At 38.5% G+C, this 16362-nt stretch overlaps 1 protein-coding gene across 1 annotated transcript in view; it reads left to right on the top strand.

Moving 5' to 3' along the window:
* The window catches only part of UACA (uveal autoantigen with coiled-coil domains and ankyrin repeats), a 49497-nt gene that overhangs the window by 17939 nt on the left and 15196 nt on the right, over positions 1–16362 (top strand). Inside the window, exons 2-6 of the mRNA XM_072399121.1 lie at positions 9318–9451; positions 13075–13163; positions 14754–14824; positions 14977–15083; positions 16081–16262. Of these exons, the coding sequence (XP_072255222.1) occupies positions 9318–9451; positions 13075–13163; positions 14754–14824; positions 14977–15083; positions 16081–16262 (583 nt within the window). The remainder of the gene's footprint in view (positions 1–9317; positions 9452–13074; positions 13164–14753; positions 14825–14976; positions 15084–16080; positions 16263–16362) is intronic.

Consider the following 16362-nt stretch of genomic DNA (forward strand, 5'->3'; position numbering starts at 1 on the left):
GGATAGCTAGAACTAAAATAAAAATGTTTTTGGCCCTGCATACACTTTGTTATTATGATCTTTAAACACACACACCCTCTTATCCCCTTACGTCTTCTAAACAATACCTGTTTATTCATTTTTATAAAAGACCCCTTTTTAACTACTTAAATCTAAGACTGATTGATGGTAAAAAACAAACAAACATGGTCAAGTTAATTGGCTTCCCCCTAAAATTGCCCTTAGACTGTATTAAAGACATTTGACTGAGGTAGGTACATTAGATTGTGGGCCCTTAGAGGGACAGCTAGTGTTATGACTATGAACATTGTACAGCGATGCGTAATATGATGGAGCTATTAAAAAAAAATGTGTAATAATAGTAGGTGCCAAGTCTTTGATTCTGGATTGCAGAGGAGTAGCATCTTATTGAGTGATGGGGTTACTTACCAGCCCTTATTAGCTGGGTGCACCATTCAGCACTTTTTTGTGTGGTTACGTAGGAGATGGGTCACAATACAGTATCGGGGGCTGCCACCCACCTACAATTTCTTACCACCCGACTTGAACACTGCTTACTATTGATTTACCAGCAGTGGGGTCCTGTTTGGTTTTAGAAAACTGCAGCATCTCGATGGTATAACTACCATGGGTGGCAATAAGACTGATCAGTGTTAAAGCCTGGATTCTAGTGGTGTAACCCCTCTGGAAGAAGCCACCACAAAGAGAAATAGTCAGTGATTTAAAAAAAGAAAAAACTGGATTCAAAGTTTTGCAGTGAGTGCTGCCTGCTGCTCCTTGTTTGTCTAATCATGGACCGAGAATTGTCCTACATCAGGCTGTATATACCAACTGCAATGTAGAGACCTCTTGGGCAGTCCAGGACCTTTCAACGTTGCCTGCCAGGGTGACTGGATAGCCAAATTGGCCAAATGTTTTTGAGTTTAGGACCGTTATCACACATGTGTTTCATCTTTGTTAACTTTAATTTTATTATTTATGCAGGCTAATGAATATAAGACTTGACACCAATAGATTACAGGAGCCTTTTGCAGGTTGATGCTTTGCCTCTTCTCTTGTACCTCAAGGATCCATCCTGTATTTTAGCCGTGCAGACCTCCATAGTGCCGGGTAAACAAGCTTAAATAGTATGATGTTTGCAGGGTGTGAAGGAGGTCAAGAGACCAGAAAAAGCTGTATGGCGAGGTCAGATTCTTGTGACATTCTCAATGTGTGTCCCTGGTAATTGTCCCTAATGTGTCACCTTGTGCATGCTTAACATAGTTTTGCTTTTTATACCTCTCCCCTCTTGATGTTTATTGGGAGCCTACAGGGTGCAGACGAGGTATGTTTAGATGTCTGTGTACAGACGGAACTTTCTCGGTGACGCTGACCAGGAATTCCTTGGTGCAGTTATAGAACCGCTGTTATAAAATTGGGACTGGTTTGGATGCCAAAGTCCTAGATGTCTTTAGCTCTGCTAAATCTTGGATTGCTGTGTGTGTGTTACAATGTAAGTTTTGCAGGATCCATTGATATTTTGGTACAATAATGCAGCCATGTTTTTATATAAAGAGCCTAAAGGTCACCACAAAAACAGTGTTATATGATTATAATTAACGATAAGGCCACTTAACAAGCATAGACCCGGCTATACCCGACCCGATATCTGATTGAGCGACGATAGTCGTGGATGGTACACTTTCTCCTTTACACGTCACTTCCTGCATTGTCCAAACGATCGTATCTAGCGTGTGTACACTATTGGTGGATTATATTTGAACGATCGTATTGTTATAACATGTACAGAATTGTGCATAATCATCATCGTTCGTTTTCTAACGATAATTATTGTAAGTGTGTACCTAGCTTTAGGGTAAAATTGCTTTTGAATCTTGTTGTCTCAGGAAGTGGAAGTAAATTTACAGACGGCAGTAAAAAAATTGTAGTGGCTCTAACCCCAGCCTACTCAATATTTAAAAAATGCCTTGCGCCCTACTTCAATATAGGTAATTGGATTTGATCATGCAGCAGAACTGTACCTGCCCATTAAGTTAAAACGATTCTGCACCGCTCACGGCGCTTTACCACAGTGTTGGTTCTTAAAGAATCCGTGTCTGCAGATTTGATGAGTGTCAGCAAGTGGTACTGAGCCATTCACTCCCACCCCTATTGACTCTCCATGAGGTTTCCATGGATTAAAGTTACATATAAAATCTCCTCTAAAACAGCGGTTCGAGTAAATGGAAACGGAAATGCAACCTCACTGCTATATAGACTATGGAAGTAGGTGAATGCCCAACTAAATTTCAAATGTGTGAATTTAGATTTTGTTTAATCAGTTTGTGATTTTGGTACTTCTGTCGGAGAGTACAGCTAAGTCCTACATTCCCCTCTGCAAACTATACGGCAGCTGAGCAATACAGCCTGGTCTGGGCCCTGCTCAGGGGGTGATGGTGAGGGACCGGCATTATGCTCTTTTCTCAGGCAGCTTTAAATGTTAGGAAGCCAACACAGTTCTGCCCATCCCTGGCTAAAATTTGGATGAGTTTGCCAGTTCTCCCCATGTTTGTGTGGGTTTTCTCCCACATTCCAAAAAACTCGTGGTATAGTTAAATGGCTTTCCCCAGACATTGACCATTATTGATATATTGTGAGCCCCCATGACTATGGGCCTTGTACATCACTGTGTAATATGTTGGAGCTATATAAATACTGTGTAGTAATAATATTAAAATGGGAGGGCTGGAGGGTCTTTTATGACTGCCTGGAGCCCAGCTTTATTAGCGCTTGCAAATAGTTTTAGGAATATAGAATACTGGAACTACCACGTAGTTTCTTTAAACCATTGCATTGATTGGAATAGTGAGTTGCTGGCTGTATTATGTATTGTGGTTGCGGCTAGGAGTTCATATTGTAGGGAACCATGACATATATGCATGGATTGTATACAGTAATTGTCTTTCAAGTGATGTCATGCAGTTCATATATTTATCTTTTGATTTCTGTGAAAAGGAGGAGAAAGAAGGAAAATAAGAGAAGCATTCATATTACAGCATCCCATAATGGACTCCTTCACGCTGTGTGATTGTGCAGGGTTGCCTTGCATGGCCTGTGACCATGGGAAATGCTCTGCTTCTGTTTCCTGGCTCTCTGATTTGATATCAGACCATGTAATGAAGCATTGTTTCTTTGCAGAGGTTTCTGGGGATGGTTGGCTGGTAAGAGTGCCCTCACATCCCTCCCTATTCACTTGTTTGCTTCCCTTCCAGTACAATGTCCATTCACTGCGAGCAGCCCCATCTCCCCGCCAGACATCGTCACAGATTTTTCTTTTCTCACGCTTGCTGAATGGGGAGGATTTTTTTTTTTCAGGTGAAGTTAGAAGATGGTGATGTTTGGAGGGAGACATTAATATTCATGTACGTTATGTACTTGGTATTCACGGCTCATCTTTCCCTCGTTTTTCATACTTGTCACCAGATCCTTTGATTTGTTCCTTGTAACCCCTGTGGTGAAGCCGCTTCTGTGCTTACGCCCAAGCCAAAATCAGTCTAATAAAATTGTGTATACAGCTTCTCTCATTTCCTACAGAGCATGTAGACTTTATTCTATTCATTCCAGTGAACGGCAGATCAAATATTACATTCCCAGGTACTGACAGTGAATGTACTTATCAGTATGACACCTGCTTTCTAGGTAACAAGCAAAGTAATAATATAATATGCAGCAATGTACAATAAATAGGGGTTGTACAGTGCTGAATAAATACATAATATAGTTTATTACATAGGTGGACATTGGGGAAGATGTTTATTACATAGGTGGACTATATTTACTTGGTAGGAATGCAGAGGAAGTCTTTATTACTGTTCTCCCATCTCACATAAAATACTATTGATCTGCTCAATCTTAATGACAGAAACGTGTGGCTGAATGATTTTTATTTTCATTTTTTGTTTAGCAAGAATACTGTATAAATAGTTTCTAGAGGGGAAATTTTTAAAAAAGGTCCAGAGTTTAATATTAACTAAAACATCAATTTTTTTTTTTATAGTTTCTATTGCAAAATCAGATGCTGACTGCATAATATTGTACATACACACACATATATATATATATATATATATATATATATATAATGTATATGTATATATATATATATATGAAGATATTATATCCCCCACCTCCTAGATTGTAAGCTGTTCAGGGCAGGGTCCTCTCCTCCCCTTGTGTCACTGTGTGTATCTCTCTGTCATTTGCAACCACTAAATAATGTACAGAGCTGTGTTTAGCACTCAGTGTTAAAGCCAGAAATGTTTTTTTGCGCCAGGTGTGGAGAAGCTGTAGGTGGGTGGCAGCCCCTGTATTGTGCCCCAACTTTTCATTAACCACCCAAAAACAGCCAGGTGATCAATGAAAAGTGTTGGATGGGCCGCTCGGCTAAAAGGGGCTGGTGAGAACACTGGCGCTAAATAAATCCTGTTTATTACTAATAATAATATTAATAAATATATATATATAATTTTTTATTGCCCCAGTGTATGTTTACCATCTAAGTCATTTGTCAGAATGACATCTGTACTTATTTTGTAAATCATTCAGCATGATTCGGTGGGGGAAATTCCATCCTAAAAAATTACCACTCGTGTGACTTTTTCCAAGAACATAACTTTCCAAGAAGTGCAATATTTCCTAATCCTGTATTGGAAGAGGAAGTAACAAAGCCTCCAGTGATAGAAGTATGACAGAGAAGAATTGGGAGGCCCTGTATTGGTGCTGCAATTGTTATTCCAATGCTCCCTGCCCTGAGTTATGAGGCCGGCCGGATGGCTCAGTACATGAGAATGCAGGGCATGTGTGTACAGATCCTCCTCACTATCTCAGCTGTTACCTCCTCCCGGGCAAAAAATAGAGCAGCCCTCCCCCTGGGCCAGGGCCAGAGACGCTCTGTTTACAAGGAGAGCATTTTGGGAGAAGCCACTATTTGTGTGAAGAACAGAGACTCAAATTAAGGAGAGGGACTGGTGCTGAAAGGGGAGGGAAGCCAACATCACAAAAGAAGAAGCAGTTCTCAAAGTGGAGGAGACCGGCTAGCAATGACCTGAAGATCACTGCCTGTACTGCCCTGTCCTAGGGCAGGCAATGGGCCACCACTCTTCGGGGTAGATGGCAGCTGGCACAGACATATTCTGACATATTTTATCCCAGTGTTGGCTTTAAAACGGAAAACCTGCTGTCTGGGACAGGAACGCAGAACGGGGCCAGGATGACACCCTGGTTCACCTGTTCTTCTAAGCACAAAGTGAGTTCTGTGTGAATGTGAATGTCTTTATAGATTGTATGAGATTCAGCGCTATGTTTGTGATTATTGTTTCAGTAATTTTATTAGAATTATTCAATTAAATTGCACACCAATATTTTCATGCACACATTTTCAATATCCTCTATTTTTGCCTGTTGTGTTCAATTATGCTGTTACATTAATCTTTGCTGTATCTCCATGTTGGGTCTCAGTCCTGGCAAGAATCTTGTCTCTATTCATTTAATTTACAGTACCTGGCTATGAACTCCAATAGATTGCACTTGGTACATATATTTCTTTATATGTTAGATTAGATTTCTGCACAGACTTTCAGATCATTCAGTAATATGATAATTGTATACTCTTACCTGCTGTGCTGATTGAAAGCCCTGATCCATATCGGCGTTCAACCCAGAAGTTTTCATAAGCCTATTGGGAAGAAATTTCAGCCCCAATATTGTGAGCCAACTCATCAGTAATTGCCCAAAAACAGCCGGGTAGTTACTGAAATGTTCCAGGTGGTGATCCTGGCTTAAAGTGCTTGGGGAGGACAGTCACATCTGCTGCATAGATATCATTGTTGCTCACATTTTCGTCCTCCTCTGTGCTGTACAATTGCATTGAGCTCCTCTGTTCCCGTGTTGTCCACCGTTCAAAAAAGTTTCCACTTCATCCTTTGTGCCCCAACACTGCTATTTGTTGTATATGTTACATGAGTGCAGTGTTTCTGATGTAATTCCTCAGCTTGTCTACTTTCTTTATATACACTATAATAGATGATTTCCTGGCAAACGCCTTGTTCTTTCATACACCAGATTTCTTTTTGTGTTGTACGCCAAGATCACTAAAATGATAATTATATGGTGGGTGAAAACATAACACATCATTCAGAAGATGTGGACAGTACATGTACAACAATACCTAGCTACAGATGAAAGGTTTTTATTTCCCATGACCAAGCAGAGGTGAAGGTACTCACTATCTTTGTAGTCTTAGACAGCGCAGCATGGCCAGCCTGGGTGATATCACTTCATGTACAGTGTGGTTATAAAGTGAATTCGCATAGAGGAAGCAAACAAAATCCATGTGGTATTTCTTATAAATCCAGTCTTTAGCCCAGTACTGAAATCATAGTGCTAACCACTTCATCAATCATCGTTTCCATATAAATGAATAAATTAGGATGAATGTAGTTTGTATGATCAGCAGCAGGCACCAACACTTGTGTACTTTGCACCTGTTCAGGTTGTGCCAACTTGGATTGTCTTTACAGTCTGGGTTCTGTAAATCAAAACTTTGGAGAAGAAGAAAATATCATAAAAAGTCTTAAACATGGACTTGTGATTAACATAGAAAAGCTGGGATGATGCACAACCATGTGATTGTTACTGTCATGGGATAGAGAAGGTGTTTGTCGTTTATAATTTCTTTGGCACTTTGTGGTTGCTTGAAACTTGCAAGTTTAACTCCAACTTCTGGTATGTAGGTTGAAGCTGATTTTGTATAGAATTGATATATTGTTAGCAAAGTCAGGGTTTTTGTAGCTCTGGACCTCCATTCCTCCATAGATATCAGATTATTATTAATATTACACATTATTTATATAGCGCCATCATATTACACAGCGCTGTACAAAGTCCATAGTCATGTCACCTGTCCCTCAAAAGAGCTCACAATCTATATCCCTACCATAGTCATATGTCATTTAATACAGTCAATTTTGGGGGTAAGTCCATAACCTAACTGCATGTTTTTGGAATGTGGGAAGAAAATACTCGGAGGAAACCCACACAGACACAGGGAGAACCTGCAAACTCCATGCAGATAGTGTCCTGTTTGCAGATCTGCCAATTTGCTTTAAAAGATTAGCTAGGAACTTTAAAGATATGGGAAGGCCATGCATTGCCCAATTATAATGCACGATTCTGCTAATCTGAGCAATGTTTGACGTTGGACAAATAATAATGAGCTTTTCTGGCTGCTATTGCTATCCTTCCTGGGATAAGGAGGTGCAGAAACTGTTCATCATGCTTGCTTGGTCTGTCCTCCCCTCCATAGGCATTCACTCAAAGTGCAGCATTTGGTTGTATCTATGTGATATCAGTGGGCAGGTCCAGAATACTATTGTTGAGCACCATCAAGTAGTTCCTTGGAAGTATTTGCATTTTATATCAAAGTGGTAAACATTTTTTTTTTTTTTTTTTACACATTTGTATTTTTCAATTTAATTGATTATAAAGTGGAAACTTTTGTCATTCTCCTATCATTTAATTGTGTACAGTGACATTCAGGGATCTTGTTGTTGGTATAGACCTGTTCTATTCATACCTGCTTATTAAAAAAAAAAGTTTCAGATAATATCCTGTTCATTTTCCCCATTTTTGTCCCAGTGCTCATCCTTTGTTACAATTTTTTGGTTACCATTTGCTGATTGTTGGATGCTTTACATTGAAACCATTATGATCATATATGTCCCTGTGCATTTGGTTCTTGGATAAGAAATCATGTTAGGCTTATACAGAATTTCCACACCTTTCTATAAAAATGTGGTTTTGAGAGAGGTGACCTGTCGAGCAGCTGGTAGGGCAGCTGCAGGCTTGTGACATAAGTGTGTGTTTTTGTCTAACCAGAAGCAATGTTGTGTATTTTACATTCTTTCTTCATCGATATTACTAGAAAATTAGTTTTTAAGTAACAAATAAAAAAAATCAGTCTTTTAGGTCTTTTGACTTTGAGTACAATGATAGGGGCCACATTGAAGAAAAAGAAACCACAGTCAAAGCACTGCAAACTAGATATTGGACTCATGTGCCAATCTTAAAGTTTTGCATTCTCTCCTAAATTTGGTCAGATGGCCCAAAGCATTATTACTAAACAAAGCTATTAAGGTGTATTACAACCTCGCATTGTATTTCAAAACACAAAAACATATTTGCCAAAAAAAAAAAAAAAAGCCTTACTTGCCTATTGTCCGCCTGTACACACCTTATAAATGTCCACCCTGAACTTTCTAATTGACGTAAACTCTTACGCTGTGCTGACACAAAACAATTTGGCAACAAAATGGCAATATGATACGACCTTCTTCTTTACGCATTTTTACCTCTCAAGACAACTTTGTAGTATTTAGTTTCTAGATTTTTAGAAAGCCAATGTATAGGAAAAAATTGTTTCCTTTGACACTGGAGTAAAATTAACATAATTTCAAGAACTTTTCTGCTTTTATTACACACTTTAAACCAAGTATTTTATTATATATTTTAACCTCATGTAGGGCATTTTGCTTCTCTAAACAATGTAGACAAATAATGGCTGGCAGGAGGAGCCCACAGGGTGCTGTACTTAGCTTGCTATGAACTTCAAATGAATGGAAATAGCAGGTCAGGACCATAAGACTGGGGAGATAAATGATGCTGAACATACTTCAGCCAGGAAATGAGGCTGGCGCTATTTGACTTGCTGCGGCTTCTAATGCATACTGTTAGAAGCTGACTATGTATCTTGAATCCAGATTGGACAATTTCAGTATAGTAGAGGAGTCTGTACAGCTTTGCAAAAAAAGAAGGCAAGGCTGCAATCTGCTTTAATTAAGGTCAACAATTTTGCTTCTGTAAGAATGAAAAGAGGTTTGTTTGTAAGTTTCAATAAACAAGTGTAGACAAGCCAATGTCTCCGAGGTTCTGTATGGCATCAATCTAATGGAGACAGAAGAACTGATTTTGTTGTTTGATGCCCCTGGGTTTTCTAATTAAATCAACTAAATTGAGAACATATTTTTACTCCACTTAATTAGTTTTTCAAAGCTGTGATGAAACTTTGCTTTTGATTGGAAAAGTGCCAGTGAAGGCAATTACAGGTTATACTGAAATATAATAAAATACACATTACAGTACACTAAAAACAATGTGTGTTTTGTAATACTAGTGGTTGGTAGAATGTTGTGGATATGTTTTGTTGAAGAATATTTAGTATCACAATATACCTGATTTATTTTGTCATGATAATTATTGTTTGTTTTTCCTTTTATTTTCAGCAAACTGCTGACTGGAGCAAATATGATGATCGGTTAATGAAAGCAGCAGAGAGGGGAGATGTAGACAAGATCTCCTCCACTCTCACCAAGAAGGGAGTGAATCCCAGCAAGTTGGACCTGGAGGGCCGATCAGCGTAAGTTCTATGATATTGCAATATGTCAAATCTGTATGAATTATCAACGCTGCAGCCCACTTCATCCATCCTTCCCACCGCTCCTCTTCCGCTGCAACTCTTTGCAGTTCTCTTCATTGGCTTCCATTTCACCTGAGAATCAAATTCAAGCTCCTGTGCTTTGCCTTCAAATCCCTACACAGTTCTTGTCCCACTTACCTTTCTGACCTGATAGAAAAATACTCCCCCAGCCACTCTCTCTGCTCCTCCAATGACCTACTAATGACTTCCTCACTCATAACCTCATCACACGCACGGCCCAAAGACTTCTCTAAAGCTGCCCCAACTCTCTGGAATAGTCTTCCTCATTCTATTCGGCTTGCTCCTACTTTCTGCTCATTTAAAAGATCTCTCAAAACCCATTTTTTAAAACTTGCCTACTCATCGTCTTCTGTCTTTTAAAACCTTCACTACTTCTCACCACTACATATCTCCCATCCTATTGTGTGTGAAATTCCCCCGCCTCCTAGATTGTAAGCTCTTCTGGGCAGGGTCCTCTCCTCCTGTGTCACTGTCTGCATCTGTCTGTAATTTGTAACCCCTATTTATTGTACAGCGCTGCGTAATATGTTGGCGCTATATAAATCCTGTTTAATAATAAATAATAAAAAATCAGTACAATTTACATTACCTGTAGAGGGAAAGATGATTTGGTTTTTCTTCCTTATTGTGGGGCCCTGATCTGTATCGGATGTATACATAGTATTCACTCATTTTTTATCTGAAGTTCAGTATCATTGTTTAAGTAATTCATACCAAACTATTTAACTATTATAATAAACACATTTAACTATTGAAAGCTTCAATTTCTTCTAAAAATCACAAAGAATTATTGTAGCCCTATAGTAGATAATGCATAGAAATTACCCAAAATGTAGCTGTAATGATCTGTAAATTGATTTTATAATGTAGAGTACCACAAAAACTAAGTAGTAAATGTTTAAAAATTGCATTAAAACTTTAAGGGATTTTTTAGAAAAATTTTGTAGAATTTGACAATCACTTAAACATTCCCCGGGGGGAGAATCATCCATGTCCATGAGTTATTATTTGATTCTTCACCAGGGAATGGTTCCATGATTCACTGTGCATAATATGTTGATATTTCCACATAATTGATTCTATTTTTCTGGAATTCTTACTAGTATAGTCTGCGGCACTTATCCAATATGGTAATTTGACTTTTAATTATATTTGTTGGGTTTTCTTGAGTTGTTTGTCATCCAGGCCCGTGATTATTTGGACTCCTGGGTCCATAATAGGAACCCCTGCAGAATCTGTTGACTAGCACCCTAAATTGTTGGATACCTGGAAAGAACTTAACCACTATGGAGACCCTTACAGGAGTCTTTGCAAGTTAACGTAACTTCACTAAAAGGGTCTTGATTACCCCTCTAAGGAAACCTTAAAATTTATACAGCCTTTTTTTTTTTGCCTGGATATATGTGATATTCTGCAGCATCCAACTCCACACTTTTATACCATGTAATACAACCCATTTATTTCTCTGATGAACCTTATTGTTGGTGAAACACGTCCTACTACACGTACTTCAGATTGGAAGTTCTTTAGTTGCCAAAAAAAAATAGAATTCTCTGATATGTAGTAAATATGATTTTTTTCTTGGATATCATATACAGTAAATTTCTTTGAATTTGATAACTCCTCTGTTTCTCTGCATATTTTGTTCTATATACTGATTAGCAGTTGGTAGTACACATAGAATTAATTCATATTTAGCAGGTGGAGCAACTCACACAACCATAACTCCCCTTGTTCATGCACATGTCCTTTTATACAATTGTAAGCAATGGGATCAAAATTCCCAGCCATAGTGGAGAGCCTGGTACTTTTAACTTAATAATAATTTTTGTGATCTATGTCCCTTTATTAATGTAACGTTTATCCTTGGCAGAGCAGCGTGCCGCTTGCCATTTGTGCCAGGATAAATATAGTATATACAGTAATGCAGGGGTGTCAGACTCTGGACCTCAAGAACTCTGAAAATGAACTACATTTGGCCCGCCCGCCCGCTTTACTACCTCACATCATCATCATTTTCAATACATAGACATTATTCATGTGACACAAAGCCTAGGCAATGATCACATGGTGCCTGACTACCAGGGGCATTGTGTTTGTTTCAATCCATTAGAGACTGCATAGTGTAATATTTAGTGTCCGGCAAACTTGTGATGTTAGAGGATGAACAACACACAGCCTGCATAGATAGACAGAAATTAGTCTTTTCAACCCTAAAGTGTGTGTAGAGGGATTTGCTTTTGTTAGTTATAGATGAAGTAGTAAACTTCCTCAATTTTTTTCAATAAATTTCAAATGGGGCCCGGACTTGGTCTAAGTTTTTAATTTCGTTCCTCTGTGTATTTGAGTTTGACACCCTGCAGTAATGTGTCCAAAATTTTGCAGATTGCTGATGACAAATAAGGTGCTCAACATCGGTACATGAAGAATAAAAAGAAGGGAATTGTTGAAAATGTCACTTTTTTTTTTTTTTTTTATATTTTTTTTTTTTTTTTTTTTTTTTTTTAAACAAACCTACATAAACGGTGACAGGGGGGAACATTTGGGGGATAACTTTATGTAAGAAAGTATCTCAAGTCTATTTTTCATTATTTCTCATTGAAGGGGATTTTGTGCATTGTGTAACCTCCTCATCTCCAGCATATTACTGACTCTTGCTTTTCTTGTCAAACATATTCCATTACAGTTTACTTAGTCTGTGGTGTCTGTGCTACTTCAACCCACACTCAGGTTTGCAAACACAGAGAGTTTAAAATATGTGCTTCATAATATACACTGTAAAGAAACAAACACAAAGCTATATTTAGCAGATTTACATTCAGCAGTATGGCATGGAACCTGGCGTCTCATCTGCCATGCACTTAACACACAAATATGAGCTGAAATTGAATCTTTATCTTTGGCTTCAATATGTTTCTATTTTGTCTCCTTCCGGTAAATCCGAAAAACATGTTGCATCACATTTGGCGATTGTTTTCTGGCTCTCAGTATCTTGGCCATTTATGGTGAGATCTGAGAGAGGCAATGAAAGGTGTAAGCGCTGTATATCTTTAATAACTGAATCCATTTTCAGAAATACAAAATAAAGCCGGACAGCAGAATCTGAGATCCTCCAGTACTTTATTATGTATACCTCACCTTTCTAATATATCACCTTGGTTCCTTTCAAAGAAAATACTCTGATCCAGGCTTTAGATTATTAAATGTCAAAGATTAGGTAAAAAATGACAACATCTGTTACAGAATCAAAAATAATAGGTTTCTTTCTATTTGTCAAAGTGATTCATTAAAATTGTAGATCGTATGTTTTTGTAAATCTTACTGCTTCCTCTTTTGTATCCAGAAATAGCTTTGTGACAATTCTTTAGTCATTATATTGTCATCAAAGCTGTGGGTGAGCCCTGCCTATAAACCTGCATTTGTTTATGTTAAAGCCTTAATTGGTGCTACATTTGAGAAATAAAGAATGGCGTTGTAGGAGGGGTGATAGATGAGTGATTCAGCACCATAAATAATTCACTGTTTTATATCTTTTTATTCAGATTCCATGTTGTTTCTTCCAAGGGTCACCTGGATTGTCTAAATGCCATTCTGTTACATGGAGTGGACCTCACAGCTCCCGACGCTGCTGGTTTGTTGACTGGTTTTGTTTCTCTAAAAAAATAGTTATACTTGAAATTCATAAAGACTATAAAAATGTATGTGAAGAGTGTGAGCTGGAAGCAAAAAAAAGTTCAAATTTTTAAAAGTTTTAGATCAGGCAGGGCATTATTGCAGAAACGGACAAGCTATGATCCTTCTTCAGTAATCATTCTTACCTGCCCAGTCCCCAGAGAAATATAAAAACAATGGGTGGTTACCTTGCTTCTCCTGCTCATGCTGGCACTGAATTAACTCCTGTTTGCCTACCAGGAGTCACATCACACTGGCACAGCCAATCAAGATGGACAAAGATTGAAAGAAGGAAGAAAATTGTGGTGCCCTGCGGTGGAATGGGGACAGGCTAATGGCGGGGTTTAGTTCCACTTTAATGGAATTCAGTAAACCCCGCTAAAGGGAAAGCAATTACTAGTCCTAGTATAGAGAAGCAGTGTTGAACCCAGAAATTTTTTAAAGCCAGGTGGGAAGAAATTGTAGGCAGGTGACATCCCTTGTATTGTGAGCCAACTCTTCAGGAAGCACCTAAAAACAGCACGATGGTTACTGAAAAGTGCCGGTGGTGTGCCTGACTAGAGGGGGCTGGGGAGAACTCTTTAGGAGTAGTCTTTAGGTGTGACTTTAGTTTGGTACATAATGAAATTCATGAAGCAGGAAGTAGACACGGAGGACATATCAGCCTCATGTAGATGCCAGCACCTGCAAAACAACACTGTTTTGTGAGTTTGTTTGTTGTGAGCTCTGGTCTGTTAAATCCACATTGGCAGTTTTAATTCTATTAAATCCTTTGATAAATCCTTTCTCTAGTTTCACAGTTCAAAGGACATTATGACATGCCTTTTATCTGCAATTTTTAACCTTTTTGTTGTTTCAAACACTTGTGTGAAGTTAAAAGCTGACAAACTTTTGCAGATTATAGTCAAGCTCTGCTGCATTCTTTTAGTAGCATGAAATCTCTGTGCTGGGCAGCCTGGTGGTTTTACAGACCACACACACAGCTTTAAACTCTAAGTGTTTGCACTTTAAATTTCACTTTGAATAAGGAAAGAATTCTGAATTGTGGTGCCAGGATAGCAGCTGTGATCCTCAACAATAGTAATACTGTTTTACTATGTTGAATTTGGTGTGCTATAAAGTGCTAGTAATCTCTCTAATCTGAACAAGGCTGTCCATTGCAGAATGCAGCGTCGCCCAGATCCTCCTCGCTGAAATTTATGAGTGAAGTTCAAATAAAGCCCTCTTGGCATAAAAAAAAACATGGGCGTTAGTAGAATTGAGTTATAGTCATAAGTGAAAAATTCCTCTACCACATTGGTTTGTGTGTGCTCATTTGCTCACGTTAAAACTTACGTTGTGCATAATATTGGTCATTTAGGCAGACCTGTCACTGTTTGTTAGATAGCTTCTGACAAATGGGATGAATTCTATATGAAAAAGTGGCATTCCTGTAGTACCAAATTTCTGTAGTTCAGCACAGTCTTTCAAGTATGGTCTTGTTTCTGATTTTTAAAATGATCTGTATATGCCACTTCTTATAATATAATGGACTTTATTCCTCTCCTAGCTATGTCTGACTGCTGTTCCAGCGTGCAGCTTCTTTGTGATCACGGGGCTTTAGTAAATGCGAAAGACTTGGTAAGAATTCAGACATTCATATTTCTTTCACCCACTTACAGCTGGGATTTTCCTTGTCTTTGCTTCTGCAGTCAGAATTTCTTCCCACCAGTGTTTATTTTGATCACGAGCTAGGCTAGGCACTATAATTTTCTAATCCTTTGTCTTTTCAGGATGGAAGGACACCGCTTGCTTTGGCCACCCAGATGTGCCGTCCTGCTATTTGCCAGCTGTTGGTAGAGAAAAGAGCCGATATCAATGCACGAGACAAGCAGAATAAGTAAGTGTTTGTCAGAAGCATACGGATAAATAATCTATATATTTATATAAAATTGGATGTATGTGTGTATGTTCCACCTTCACTCGAAAAAGCATGGAGACATTTCAACCAAACTTGCAATACATATGAATGAGACTCATGTGAGTGCACCTGTCATCTTTGTACAGTGCTGTGCTATGGGCCTGATTTAATAAAGTTCTTTAAGGCTGGAGAGAATACACTTTCATCAGTGAAGCTGGGTGATCCAGCAAACCTGGAATGGATCTGGTTCAGGATTCTAAACATTTGCTAGCAAATGACTTTGAAGAAATCCATGCCAGGTTTGCTGGATTGCCCAGCTTCACTGATGAAAGTGTATTCTTTCCATGCCTTGAAGAGCTTTAATAAATCAGGGCCTATATGTCAGAGCTGTATTTGGAGGTAGGTGTGTATGTGATCACTCGGAAACGCATCGAGGCATTTCAACCAAACTTGCTAGACGTGACTCACTCATGTGAGTGCACCGCTGATCTTTGTACAACACTGTGCTATATGTCAGAGCTATATTTCATGATCACTTGGAAACGCATAGAGATATTTAAACCAAACTTGCTAGACATATGACACCGCTGATCCTTGTACAGCGCTGTGGTATATGTCAGGGCTATATTTGCATTTATGTATGTGTCTTATGTATTGCTTAGTGACAGTGTGCCTTTTGCTTATATTTATTGCTTTTGCATACTTTTTTTGGACTCTTCTACAGGCCAAAATTTCTGGCCTGTAATAATGCCTTCGAGAAAACGTAAGGCAATTGGCCGAGTGCAATCAAAGGCAATAAAATGAAACAACACCGTAGACAAAAAAATCACTTTATTTGATTCCTTTTTCTGTATAATATAAGATATCAATAAATAAATACCGAAGCAATGCCAGATTATAAGATAGTATTATGATAAATGGATGCTGTGGACTAATTTTAGACTTTTTTTAGACTAACTTTATTCTTTGCTACCAGGACACCTCTGATGCTGGGATGCGAGTATGGCTGCAAAGAGGCTGTAGAGGTCCTGTTGAGAGCCGGAGCCGATGTTGGGCTGGTAGACTCTTTGGGACATGATTGCGCCTATTACAGTAGAATCGGAGATAATCTTGAGATCCTGTCCCTAATAAGGACTGCTGTGGAAAGCTCACCTAGAGGTCATTTTTTTTTTAAATTGTTTTCCTGTTTACCTGGGACATAAACGCTCTTTAACAGAACTATGCATATACTGAAATGCATTATATTGCTGTGAGTTTG

Source organism: Pyxicephalus adspersus, chromosome 2, assembly GCF_032062135.1.
Source record: "Pyxicephalus adspersus chromosome 2, UCB_Pads_2.0, whole genome shotgun sequence".
NCBI lineage: Eukaryota > Metazoa > Chordata > Amphibia > Anura > Pyxicephalidae > Pyxicephalus > Pyxicephalus adspersus.